The 13,926-nt window shown below is 44.7% G+C and overlaps 1 protein-coding gene across 2 annotated transcripts in view; it reads right to left on the reverse strand.

Annotated features, from left to right (window-relative positions):
• Positions 1-11,207: 11,207 nt before the first annotated feature.
• Positions 11,208-13,926, reverse strand: part of LOC309547485 (apovitellenin-1-like) — an 89,025-nt gene continuing 86,306 nt past the window's right edge. For both annotated transcript variants that reach the window (XM_082247355.1, XM_082247356.1), the window contains exon 4: positions 11,208-11,383. In XM_082247355.1, the coding sequence (XP_082103481.1) occupies positions 11,284-11,383 (100 nt within the window). In that variant the 3' untranslated portion in view covers positions 11,208-11,283. The remainder of the gene's footprint in view (positions 11,384-13,926) is intronic.

The raw sequence follows: 13,926 nt of genomic DNA on the forward strand, positions 1-13,926 counted from the left end.
ATATGGTGGCACAGCAGCTTGCAAAGTAAAAATATATATATTTTTTTTATAATTGCAGTTGCCTGGGTGCCAGTGACTGTCAGGTCCACAGAGTGTACTGTGCCCACTGCAGTGCCACTGCGTGCCCACCCACCACTGATATATACGGTGGCACAGCAGCTTGCAAATTAAAAATATATATATTTTTTTATAATTGCAGTTGTCTGGGCTGCCAGTGACTGTCAGGTCCACAGAGAGTGTACTGTGCCACTGCCCACCCACCACTGATATATACGGTGGCACAGCAGCTTGCAAAGTAAAAAAATATATATTTTTTTTATAATTGCAGTTGCCTGGGTGCCAGTGACTGTCAGGTCCACAGAGAGTGTACTGTGCCACTGCCCACCCACCACTGATATATACGGTCGCACAGCAGCTTGCAAATTAAAAATATATATATTTTTTTATAATTGCAGTTGCCTGGGCTGCCAGTGACTGTCAGGTCCACAGAGAGTGTACTGTGCCACTGCCCACCCACCACTGATATATACGGTGGCACAGCAGCTTGCAAATTAAAAATATATATATTTTTTTAGAATTGCAGTTGCCTGGGTGCCAGTGACTGTCAGGTCCACAGAGAATGTACTGTGCCACTGCCCTCCCACCACTGATATATACGGTGGCACAGCAGCTTGCAAATTAAAAATATATATATTTTTTTATAATTACAGTTGCCTGGGCTGCCAGTGACTGTCAGGTCCACAGAGTGTACTGTACCCACTGCCCAACACTCCTATAGGGTGGCACAGCACCTTGCATTAATAGTACAACACATAAAAAAAAAAAAATGACAGGCAGAGGCAGGCCACCCCGCAAGTGCCGTCGTGGTCGTGGTGCTGTGATTTCCTTAGGCTCTAGAATAATGCCCAGTGTTCAGAGGCCACCACAGACCCTGAACTCAAAAAATTCTGAGGACATAGTTGACTGGCTTACACAGGACACCCAATCGTCTACAGCTTCCGCTCGGAACCTTAATGCACCATCCTCCTCCAGCTCAGCTTCGGGCATCTCTCAATTTACCACTCGCCAGCCCGCCGGCACCACCACCAACACTAGCACCACAGCCGCTTCACTTGATCCGTCAGAGGAGTTATTTTCACATCAGTTGGAAGAAATAAATGATGCGCAACTATTAGTGCCAGAGGATGTAGATAACGGGGATATGTCTCAGTCAGGCAGCATTATACACATGGACGTACATTGTGATGATGATGATGATGTTGTACCTGCTGCTGCCTTTGCTGAGTTGTCAAGTGAAGCGGCTGATGATGACGATGTGTCTGTGGATGTCACCTGGGTGCCTGCTCGAAGAGCAGAAGAAAAGGGGGAAAGTTCAGATGGGGAGACAGAGAGGAGGAGGAGACGAGTTGGAAGCAGGGGGAGGAGGTCATCGCAAGGAGCTAGTGGTGCAGTCAGACAGCATGTAGATTCGGCACCCGGGGTCAGCCAGACAGCACGCCAATCAACGCAAGCTGTTGCCACCACCAGAATGCCGTCCTTGCAAAGCTCAGCAGTGTGGCATTTTTTTTGTGTGTCTGCCTCTGATATCAGCGATGCCATTTGTAACCTGTGCCAAAAGAAACTGAGTCGTGGGAAGTCCAACACCCACCTAGGTACAACTGCTTTGCGAAGGCACATGATCTCACATCACAAACGCCTATGGGATCAACACATGAGTAAAAGCAGCACACAAACTGAAAGCCACCATCCTCCTCCTGGTCCAGCATCTTCAGCCACGTCAACCACTGCTGTCCGCCATGCCCCCTATCAACAACCCGCCCCTCCGCCTCTCACCTTCAGCAGTTCCTGCTCATCTGTCCACAGTCAGGTGTCTGTCAAGGAAATGTTTGAGCGTAAGAAGCCAATCTCACAGAGTCACCCCCTTGCCCGACGTCTGACAGCTGGCTTGTCGGAACTCTTAGCCCGCCAGCTTTTACCATACAAGCTGGTGGAGTCTGAGGCCTTCAAAAAATTTGTCGCTATTGGGACACCGCAGTGGAAGGTACCCGGCTGAAATTATTTTTCACAAAAGGCAATCCCCAACCTGTACTCTATTGTGGAAAATTAAATCATGTCACGTCTGGCACACAGTGTTGGGGCAAGGGTCCATCTGACCACTGATAGCTGGTCTGCAAAGCACGGTCAGGGCAGGTATATAACGTACACTGCGCATTGGGTAAACCTGCTGGCGGCTGCCAAGCATGGAATGCGTGGCTCTGCTGCAGAGGAGTTGGTGACACCGCCACGACTTGCAGGCAGGCCTGCTGCCACCTCCTCTAATCCTCCTACTCCATCCTCTTTGCTAACCTCCTTGGCTGAGTCCTCTTCTGCTGTTGCGTCTTGCTCCACACCAACTGCACCCCCCCAGCTCCCCAGGGGCTATTCCACATGCCGGATACGACAGTGTCACGCTGTCTTGGGGTTGACTTGCCTGAAAGCAGAGAGTCACACCGGACCAACACTACTGTCCGCCCTGAACGCACAGGTGGATCAGTGGCTGACCCCGCACCAACTGGAGATCGGCAAAGTGGTGTGTGACAACGGAAGCAATTTGTTGGCGGCATTGAATTTGGGCAAGTTGACACATGAGCTGTGCATGGCACATGTGTTGAATCTGATTGTACAATGCTTTGTGCAGAAGTACCCAGGCTTACAGGATGTCCTCAAGCAGGCCAGGAAGGTGTGTGGCCATTTCAGGCATTCCTACACGGCCATGGCGCACTTTGCAGATATTCAGCGGCGAAACAACATGCCAGTGAGGCGCTTGATTTGCGACAGCCCGACACGTTGGAATTCAATACTGCTAATGTTCGACCGCCTGCTCCAACAAGAAAAAGTGGTCAACGAGTATTTGTATGACCGGGGTGCTAGGACAGCCTCTGCGGAGCTGGGTATTTTTTTGCCACGTTACTGGACGCTCATGCGCAATGCCTGTAGGCTCATGCGTCCTTTTGAGGAGGTGACAAACCTAGTCAGTCGCACCGAAGGCACCATCAGCGACATCATCCCATATGTTTTCTTCCTGGAGCCTGCCCTGCGAAGAGTGCTGGATCAGGCCGTAGATGAGCGTGAAGAGGAAGAGTTGTGGTCACCATCACCACCAGAAACAGCCTTACCATCGCTTGCTGGACCTGCGGCAACACTGGAAGAGGAGTCTGAGGAAGAGGAGTCAGAGGAGGAATGTGGCTTTGAGGAGGAGGAACACCAACCACAGCAGGCATCCCAGGGTGCTCGTTGTCACCTATCTGGTACCCGTGGTGTTGTACGTGGCTGGGGGGAAGAACACACCTTCAATGACATCAGTGAGGACGAGGAATTGGACATGAGTAGCTCGGCATCCAACCTTGTGCAAATGGGGTCTTTCATGCTGTCATGCCTGTTGAGTGACCCTCGTATAAAAAGGCTGAAGGAGAATGACCTGTACTGGGTGGCCACGCTACTAGACCCCCGGTATAAGCAGAAAGTCTCTGATATGTTACCTAATTACCGGCAGGTGCAAAGGATGCAGCAGCTACAAAATAAGTTGAAAAGTATGCTTTACACAGCATATAAGGGTGATGTCACAGCACAACGGGAATCCAACAGGGGAAGAGGTGAAAGTAATCCTCCTCCTACCACCACAACCACGCCAGCAAGGACAGGACGCTTTACAGACATCTTGTTGATGGAGGACATGCGGAGCTTTTTTAGTCCTACGCATCGCCACAGCCCTTCGGGGTCCACCCTCAGAGAACGACTCGACCGACAGGTAGCAGACTACCTTGCCTTAACTGCAAATATCGACACTCTGAGGAGCGATGAACCCCTTGACTACTGGGTGTGCAGGCTTGACCTGTGGCCTGAGCTATCCCAATTTGCCATTGAACTTCTGGCCTGCCCCGCTTCAAGTGTGCTGTCAGAAAGGACCTTCAGCGCAGCAGGAGGTATTGTCACTGAGAAGAGAAGTCGCCTAGGTCAAAAAAGTCTTGATTACGTTTATTAAGATGAATGAGGCATGGATCCCAAAGGGACTGACAGTGGGGGATGCATTTGACTAAAAAAGGCCTGGTGATGACTGAGATGCCTTGGGCTAAAAATGGTCCACACGCTGCTGTATTTAATCATTCTCTGCATGCCGGATGACTTACGTGACGTCTCAGCCACCAACTACGGTTCAAGCCACAATGTTTTAGTGCACTTTCTGCCTTGAAAACCTCAATTTTTCAGGCCGCTGCTAAAGCAGCGGCTGCAACAATACCTACTTTTTCATGCATGTGTACATGCCTAATTTTTCTGGCCTCTGGTGCTACACTGTGGCTGCAAAAAAACAAAAAAAAAGGCACATACATGTGTCAATTCCCCTTTGTGATCGTTACCTTGTCGTGGTGAAGGGGCTTGCGTATCACAATGAAGCGATCACCTCTAGGAGTGTGTTGGCACACCCCAGATGATAAGGTCGTTGCTTCATTGTGAACAGACCAAAAGCGATCCGCGGGATAATTTTTCATAGAAAAAACATTCATTTTCTTTCATTCTTTCTGCGGAGCTGGGTATTTTTTGGCCGCGTTACTGAATGCTCATGAACAATGGCTGTAGGCTCATGCGTCCTTTTGCGGAGATGACAACCCTGGTGGTCAGTCGAACCCAAGGCAACATCATCGACCTCATCCCATATGCGTTTTTTCTGGAGCGTGCCCTGCGAAGAGTACTGGATCAGGCTGTAGATGAGCATGAAGAGGAAGAGTTGTGGTCCCCATCACCACCAGAAGCAGCCTTGTCGTTGTCAATTGCTGGACCTGTGGCAATGCAGAGAGAGGAGTCTGAAGAAGAGAAGTCAGAGGAGGAAGGTGGCTTTGAGGAGGTGGAATACCAACCACAGCAGGCGTCCCAGGGGGCTTGTTGTCACCTTTCGGGGACCCTTGGTGTTGTACGTGGCTGGGTGGAGGAAGAGACCTTCAATTATGTCAGTGAGGACAAGGAACGGGACATGGCTAGCTTGGTATCCAACCTTGTGCAAATGGGGAGTTTGCGGTTGTGCAAATGGACTGACTGACTGACTGTTAAACGGGGAGTTTGGTCTGTCAGAGTTTGGTCTGTCACTGTGAAGCGGGCGACGGGCGTAACCCTTACACTACTTGACCGATACAACATCATACAATAAAAATAAAAATTCAGCGCTTAAAATCAAATGGATGGGTAAGCAGCTGTACACCAGGATAGGTCAAACCTACCAAAACCTATAATATGCAGTAAAAGAAAATAAAGTGCAGCGCTATAAAATTACAAATAGTGCATAAAATCATTCACATTAAAATGTATAAAATGCACAATAAAAAGCATGTGGATCATAAATCATAAAGTCCTTAAAAGCTGATTTCCAAAGTGAAAAACAGGAATATTTAAAACGACACTGCAAACGTGACTCCTCCACCACAGATAATACAGCCTCTCACCTCCTGTATTCGACCACTAGTGGTCACAACACTTTGTATCAGTAAGCCAGAGGCAGCCAGAAGATCTGTATATCCAGGATCCAACAGGTTCACAGAAACTCGTGTATGGCAATCCGGAAAAGATAAATAAAACGATCTAATGCTCTCCGCTTAATTAAGGACATTTATTAAAGTAAAAAATAAAGCATCACTCACAAGCAAGGCACTGTCACAGTGCCAGATGAAAGCGAAAGTGCAGACATGTGTTCCAGGATCTCAGAGAGCTGCGGGTGACATCAGACTCCTTCCCCCGTATGCATTACGTCAATAAGCATGACTTCCTCAGCAGGGGTAAGGAGGGAGACCGCACCCGCTCATTATAAAGGCGTCTCATAGCAACCAGAAGCCAGGTCATTACAAAACAGGAAGTGAAGGGGAATGGAAATCCTCCGCCCCCTTCAACCAAGGACCAGCCCAACTTCCTGTAGACACAGGAAATAAGAATACCAGAGCTGAACAGCAGTGGTCAGAGGAAATAAACAACACGGATTAACCCCTGAAGCTCCGCTGCAGCTCACCATCAGTGACTAAATAAATTATGGCAATATAATTGGAAATGCCCGAATAATTCACTGCCTAACATAGACAGTCGAGCAAAATATTAAATATTAAAATAAATATCCAATTTAAAACCAATATAAAATCGGAATATGACAACAACCGCAGCTCTCCGATTGGAACATCATGCAGATTAAAAACATATACATATAAAACCTGCGCATAGAGAAATACATATATGTATAAATATAAATATAAAACATACAATATGCATGACCTACATGATACATGCAATAAAATTCCAAAAGAAAAACTGAATAATAAATAAAACAGATCTATTAACTATTAGAGATAAAACAATTCAAATCAAAATCAGCATTTAAACCTCCTGGTGACAGCACATGGGTCCGATAAATCCAGAAGGATTCTCTGCGACTCAATTGTCGCACGAAATTCCCACCCCTCCAATGATGGGCTGTTTTTTCAATGCCCCAAAATTTTAAACTGGTAGGGTTGCAATTGTGGTGTTTCTTAAAGTGTCTCGGCATGCTATGATTAGTCTTTCCTTTCCTGATCTTACTCATATGCTCACCTATGCGTACATGGAGCGGTCTAGTAGTTCTACCCACGTATTGCAACCCACACCCACACTGGAGCATATAAACTACACCCCGTGTGGTGCAGGTGACAAAATCTTTTATTACGTGGGTCTCATGAGTGGCAGTAGCAATAAACTCCTTTCTCCTTTTTAGATTTGCTTTAGAAGTCTTGCAAGCGGCACATCTGCCACAAACGTAAAACCCCTTTAAATCTGGGAACAACCTGTTCTTAGCTCTAGATGGGGGGTCAACAACCCCAGGTGCTAAGCGATCCCTGAGAGTCGGAGCCCTCCTATAGATGAACTTAGGTCGTTCTGGAAGGGCGGGGCCTAAAATACGATCGCTTTTTAATATGGGCCAATGTTTAGCTACAATGCCCTCAAACTTTTTAAACTGGACATTATAGTCCAGAACCAGACTGAATTCATTATTGGCAGGTGTCCTTTGCGTTCCAGCAAGAACTACTTCCCTATTCACTGAGCTGACCTTCACTATTTCATTATCAATAAGTGCCGGATCATAACCCTTCTCAAGAAACCTCTTAGCAAGTACTTGCGACTGAGACCGGAAATCCTCTTCCGAGGAGCAGTTGCGCTTAATGCGCATGAATTGCCCTCTCGGTATATTACATAGCCACAGATGGTGATGGCAGCTGTTCTTAGGTATGTAGGAGTTCCGGTCCGTCGGCTTGAAATAGGTGCGAGTTTTTAGGGCTCCATTTTCCTTAAATATCTCCAGATCCAAAAACACGATTTTTGAGTCGCTAACATTCCATGTTAACTTAATGTTTTTGGTATTGGCATCAAGCCTCTGCATAAAACATTCCAAACTGGACATATCACCCTTCCATACCAAGACCAGATCGTCTATATAACGACAATAGCAGCTTAACTGGGGGGGACGGTTAGCAAAAATGGCTTCCTCCTCCCAGTGTGACATAAAGATATTAGCCACACTGGGAGCAAACCGTGCCCCCATAGCTACTCCCTTTGTCTGTAAGAAATACCTCTGGTCATACCAGAAGTAATTTTTCAGCAGGCAGAAGTCGAGACACTCCAGCAGGAATTTACAATGCCTAGAAGGTAATTCAGACTTGGATAGGGCCCATTTCACAGAGGTCAGGGCATCCTCGTGATTAATGATAGTATATAGTGACCCCACATCTGCGGTCACTAATATACTATCCGAAATGTCAGGTAAGTCAGACAACACTTGTATCGCATGCTTAGTGTCTTTTAAGTATGCAGTGGTGCCAACTACTATCGGTTGGAGGAAACAGTCGATGTACTGACCAAGTCTGGCCGTCACAGACTCAATGCCATTAACGATCGGGCGGCCCGGAGGCCTGGTTTGATGTTTATGGATTTTGGGTAGGAAGTAGATTATAGGGGTTCTACAAAAACGGGGATTTAGATAGGCCGCTTCCTTAGAGCTTAAAATCCCCCGTACTTTGCCCCTATCCACAAGACCTCCCAACTCCTTTTTAAACCTAACCATAGGGTTACTCATGAGAGGGGAATAGGTTTCCCCATCACCGAGCAACCGCTGCATCTCCTCCCGATAATAGGCACCACTCATAACAACCAGTCCTCCTCCCTTATCCGCAGGGCGGATCACAATGTCCTTCCTACCTTCTAATGTTTTGATACCTTTCTTAATCTTCTGAGGGTCATTCGCCCTCTTCAGCTTAAGTAAATCAAGATCTCTGCAGACCAGATTTTTAAACACTTCCAGATGTCTGGTATCAACATTTGGAGGATTGAACACAGACTTATTCCTCAGTTGTAAATGGATAGTGGTGTCTGTAGACACATTTCTTTGGACTGGGTTTGATAAAAAATACTTTTTAATATTCATTGACCTGACAAATTTTTGAATATTGATATAAGTATCAAACTTATTCATATTTTTTACAGGTGCAAATTTTAACCCCCTATCCAGGACTCGGACCTCATCCTCCATTAGGGTAACACCGCTAAGGTTATAAATCCCTGTACCTATTGGGGTTTTGGCCTTTTGTGCCCTGCGTCCTCCCCTACATCCTCTTTTTTTCTTTTTCCCGATCTGTTCATGGGATACGATGGGGGGGCCTCATGTTGGTTCCCTTTGGGGTTGATGGACCCGGTGGAGGATCCCTCCAGGGGGTCCTCTGCACCCCTAAAAAATGAGAGTCATCATTATAATTTTGCAATGGCTGGAACCTATTATCCATGGGAATTGGACGGTTAATAGTTGGATGGCCACCCCTCGAATAAGTTAAACTTCCTCTATTCTGATATGGGACTGTTTGCCAATAATGGTCATCCTGATGATATACACCACTATTCCAATCGTCCCTAGAGGATGATCGATAACTAGGTAGATTACCTCTGCCTCTACCTCTACCCCTACCCCTCCCTCTCCCTTTTCTTCCTCCACGGCCTCTCCCTCTAGGCGAAGAGGAAGATTGGGACGGGGGGGTCCCTGATTGGGACACCACTTGGGGTAAATCATCCTCCTCAGTAGAATGTGGGAGAGGTGCTGCACCTGTACTAATATCGGGCACTGTGGCATTCCCAGACGGGACCTGCCACCTATAGATCAGGCCTGCTCCAAAATCTCCCACATCCCTGAGGAATTTTTTCTTTTTCTTATCTTGGGACTCTTTATCCCATTTAATAAGCTTATTTTTAAGCTCATCAGACAACCTAATAAATTCAGGTTTGTCTTTATCCTTTTCAATGGATTTTTTGATAGTATCAATTTGGGTTTCTAGAGTCTCCATCTTCCTCTGCTTCCGTGATAGCAAAAAAGATAAGAGCTCTAGACCCTTGGAGGTGAAAAAATCCCCCCACTCTTTGTTAGAATCAATATCCATTAATCCGTCATTAGGTGGAATATCCCAACGCAAACGGCGAGGGATAATCTTGGCAGATAAATATTGCTGGAAGGACACAATATCCCACCAGGTTTTAATCTTTTTCTCAAAGATATGCCCCAGTTTCTTAAAGTTGTACACCAAATCACTGGGCTCCTTGGAAACTGCCACCCGTGAAAATACACCATCTAACCTGATTTCAAGGGCTTCTATATAACGGAAGATATCCATATAAATCAGATCAGCAGCCAAATTAAATAGGATTGGGAAAATATACAATAAAAATAAAAATTCAGCGCTTAAAATCAAATGGATGGGTAAGCAGCTGTACACCAGGATAGGTCAAACCTACCAAAACCTATAATATGCAGTAAAAGAAAATAAAGTGCAGCGCTATAAAATTACAAATAGTGCATAAAATCATTCACATTAAAATGTATAAAATGCACAATAAAAAGCACGTGGATCATAAATCATAAAGTCCTTAAAAGCTGATTTCCAAAGTGAAAAACAGGAATATTTAAAACGACACTGCAAACGTGACTCCTCCACCACAGATAATACAGCCTCTCACCTCCTGTATTCGACCACTAGTGGTCACAACACTTTGTAACAGTAAGCCAGAGGCAGCCAGAAGATCTGTATATCCAGGATCCATTGCTATGAGACGCCTTTATAATGAGCGGGTGCGGTCTCCCTCCTTACCCCTGCTGAGGAAGTCATGCTTATTGACGTAATGCATACGGGGGAAGGAGTCTGATGTCACCCGCAGCTCTCTGAGATCCTGGAACACATGTCTGCACTTTCGCTTTCATCTGGCACTGTGACAGTGCCTTGCTTGTGAGTGATGCTTTATTTTTTACTTTAATAAATGTCCTTAATTAAGCGGAGAGCATTAGATTGTTTTATTTATCTTTTCCGGATTGCCATACACGAGTTTCTGTGAACCTGTTGGATCCTGGATATACAGATCTTCTGGCTGCCTCTGGCTTACTGTTACAAAGTGTTGTGACCACTAGTGGTCGAATACAGGAGGTGAGAGGCTGTATTATCTGTGGTGGAGGAGTCACGTTTGCAGTGTCGTTTTAAATATTCCTGTTTTTCACTTTGGAAATCAGCTTTTAAGGACTTTATGATTTATGATCCACATGCTTTTTATTGTGCATTTTATACATTTTAATGTGAATGATTTTATGCACTATTTGTAATTTTATAGCGATACAACATCATACCTGATCGTATTCACACACTGGATGTTTTAAAGCACGTTATTCCAAACAATTTAGGAATGTTAGGTGATTTCTGCCCTTTATGGATCAAAACCCGACTCTGCGTCAACTACGTAATTTTCCATGGGAGTTTTGCCATGGATCCCCCTCCGGCATGCCACAGTCCAGGTGTTAGTCCCCTTGAAACAACTTTTCCATCACTATTGTGGCCAGAAAGAGTCCCTGTGTGTTTTAAAATTCGCCTGCCTATTGAAGTCTATGGCGGTTCGCCCGGTTCGCCAACATTTGCCGATGTTCTCTTTCGCCGTTCGCGAACGGCGAAATTTAGGTTCGCGACATCACTAATGTTCGGTGGCTGGCCGTCAATGCCCACCTTTCTTGCTGCCGCATATATGCCTTGTGCCATCAGCTAGAGCTAAGCACATACCTCTGTGGTCTTGACTACCTCTAACTGCCCCAGGGAGACTTTTTGGATGGATGTGAGGACATAAGCACAAAGGAAGATTTGTATCTGTATTCATTTTTATCTTTATTGGAAAATCAGAGACTTGTTATATTTTCCTGGTTTTTTTTGTTCACGGTCCATTCTTCTAGTTGACCCACTTCTTCTCATTCAGGAAGTCAGTGAATTTTTGGTAATATTCTTCAGCTTTCAGGGTCATCTGGGATGTTTTCTCTATTAAGAAGCTTCTAATGGCAAGAAAAATTTAGCATTAGAAATGTTTAATAAGAAACCCATTCAACATTTTGAAAAGCGATGAAAGCGCTCTTTAACTCTTTCGCCATCAAAGCCTTTTTTGCAGGTGTTTTTTTTTTTTTTTGCACACATGATTAAAAAAAATATTTTCCGGCCCGACCTTTTAGTTAAAAGCCCAAATATTATACAGTGCCTTGAAAAAATATTTATACCCCTTGAAAATTTTCCACATTTTGTCATGTTACAACCAAAAACGTAAATGTATTTTATTGGGACTTATATATGTGAAAAGTGGTGCATTTGTATTCAGTCCCCTCTACTCTGATACCCCTAACGAATATCTAGTGCAACCAATTACATTCAGAAGTCACCTAATTAGTAAATGGAGTCCACCTGTGTGTAACTTAATCTCAGTATAAATACAGCTGTTCTGTGATGCCCTCAGAGGTTTGTTAGAGAATCTTAGTGAACAAATAGCATCATGAAGGCCAAGGAAAACACCATACAGGTCAGGGATAAAGTTGTGGAGAATTTTAAAGCAGGGTTAGGTTGTAGGTCAGCACTGTTCAATCCATCATCTGAAAATGGAAAGAGTATATCACAACTGCATGTGAACTGGACAAGATGAATGTAAGTTTACGATGTACCTGTATTGCCCTTCTTACAATCTAAATAAAACATTATGGAAAGGCACAACTGCAATACCAAGACATGGCCGTCCACCTAAACTGACAGGCCGGGCAAGGAGAGCATTAGACAATCAACCAAGAGGTCCATGGTAACTCTGGAGGAGCTGCAGAGATCCACAGCTTAGATGGGAGACTCTGTTCACAGGACAACTATTAGTCATGCACTCCACAAATCTGCCCTTTATGGAAGAGTGGCAAGAAGAAAGCTGATCAGAGTTGATGGGAAGATGGATGGAGCCAAATACAGGGCAACCTTAGAAGAAAACCTGTTAAGAGTCTGCAAAAGACTTGACACCGAGGTGGAGGTTCACCTTCCAGCAGGACGACCCTAAACATACACCCAGAGCTACAATGGAAGGGTTTAGATCAAAGCATATTCATGTGTTAGAATGGCCCAGTCAAAGTCCAGACCTAAATCCAATTGAGAATCTGTGGCAAGACTTGATAATTGCTGCTCACAGACGCTCTCCATCCAATCTGACAGAGCTTGAGCTATTTTTCAAAGAAGAATGGGCAAAAATGTCACTCTCTAGATGTGCAAAGCTGGTAGAGATATCCCCCAAAATACTTGCAGCTGTAATTGCAGTGAAAGGCGGTTCTACAAAGTATTGACTCAGGGGGGTGAATACAAATGCATGCCACACTTTTCACATATTTATTTGTAAAAGATTTTGAAAACCATTTATCATTTTCCTTCCACTTCACTATTATGTGCCACTTTGGGTCGGTCTATCACATAAAATACCAATAAAATACATTTACGTTTTTGGTTGTAACATGACAAAATGTGGAACATTTTAAGGGGTATGAATACTTTTTCAAGGCACTGTATATATTTTCTGAAAGCAGAGACCCTGGAGAATAAAATATTGGTAGTTCAATTTCATTTCTTTTAGGTTGTTGTAATTTCAGTAAAAATGACATTAAAGTTAATTTTACAGCACAAAAACACAATATATTACCCAGTTTTTGGTAAATTATGAAAGATAAAGTTGCACTGAGTAAATAGATACCCAGCATATAAAGGTATAAAATTGTGGGTGCCCATGAAATGGTAACAAACTTCAGTACACTATATGTCAGGATTTCTGTGCTAAAAGTGGTACATTGTTTTGCATAGAAATCTGTGGTTTTATATTTTAAAACTCGCCTTCCCCTGCGATCCCCCCGCCTTCCTCCCCGCCTTCCTCCCGCTGTCTGGTCGGCCGATGCCGGCACCTCTCTTCCGGTATTTTCTGTCAATTTCAAAAATGTAAATACACCAAATGACGTGATAGAAAGCTGTGATCCTAACGGATTACACTGTATCATGCCATTTCACCACAGGATTGCACCTGGTGACTTTTCCAGTGCCCTGCCTGTGCTTTTCCAGTTCTTTGTGCCTGGAAAATTGAGAACGACCATGGCTTCCAAAAAGCGTTCTTTTTGCGCAAAAGCGCTTTTAGACGAACTGGAAAACAGCGACAGCGAAACGAAGTTACTTGAAGAACTGAGCGATAGCGATTCGTGGGAAAATTCGTCATCAGGTACGGAAAGTGACGACAGCGACGATTCTGATGTCTGTCAACCATTTGATATACTTCCCAAATTCCACAAGCGATGTGCCAGAAAGAGACATCAGAATCGTCGCTGTCATCACTTTCTGTACCTGATGACGAATTTTCCCAATTATCGCTATCGCTCAGTTCGTCTAAAAGCACTTTTGCGCAAAAGGAACGCTTTTTGGACGCCATGGTCGTTCTCTATTTATAAAAATATTTGGGTCGAGGTGGTAGCACTCCAATACCCTGTCCTTTAATAGTATGTCCCAATACCTCCTAACGATTTTCTCCAACTTTTTGCTTTGT

This window comes from Pelophylax lessonae, assembly GCF_965119305.1.
Source record: "Pelophylax lessonae genome assembly, chromosome: 2".
NCBI classification, from domain to species: domain Eukaryota; kingdom Metazoa; phylum Chordata; class Amphibia; order Anura; family Ranidae; genus Pelophylax; species Pelophylax lessonae.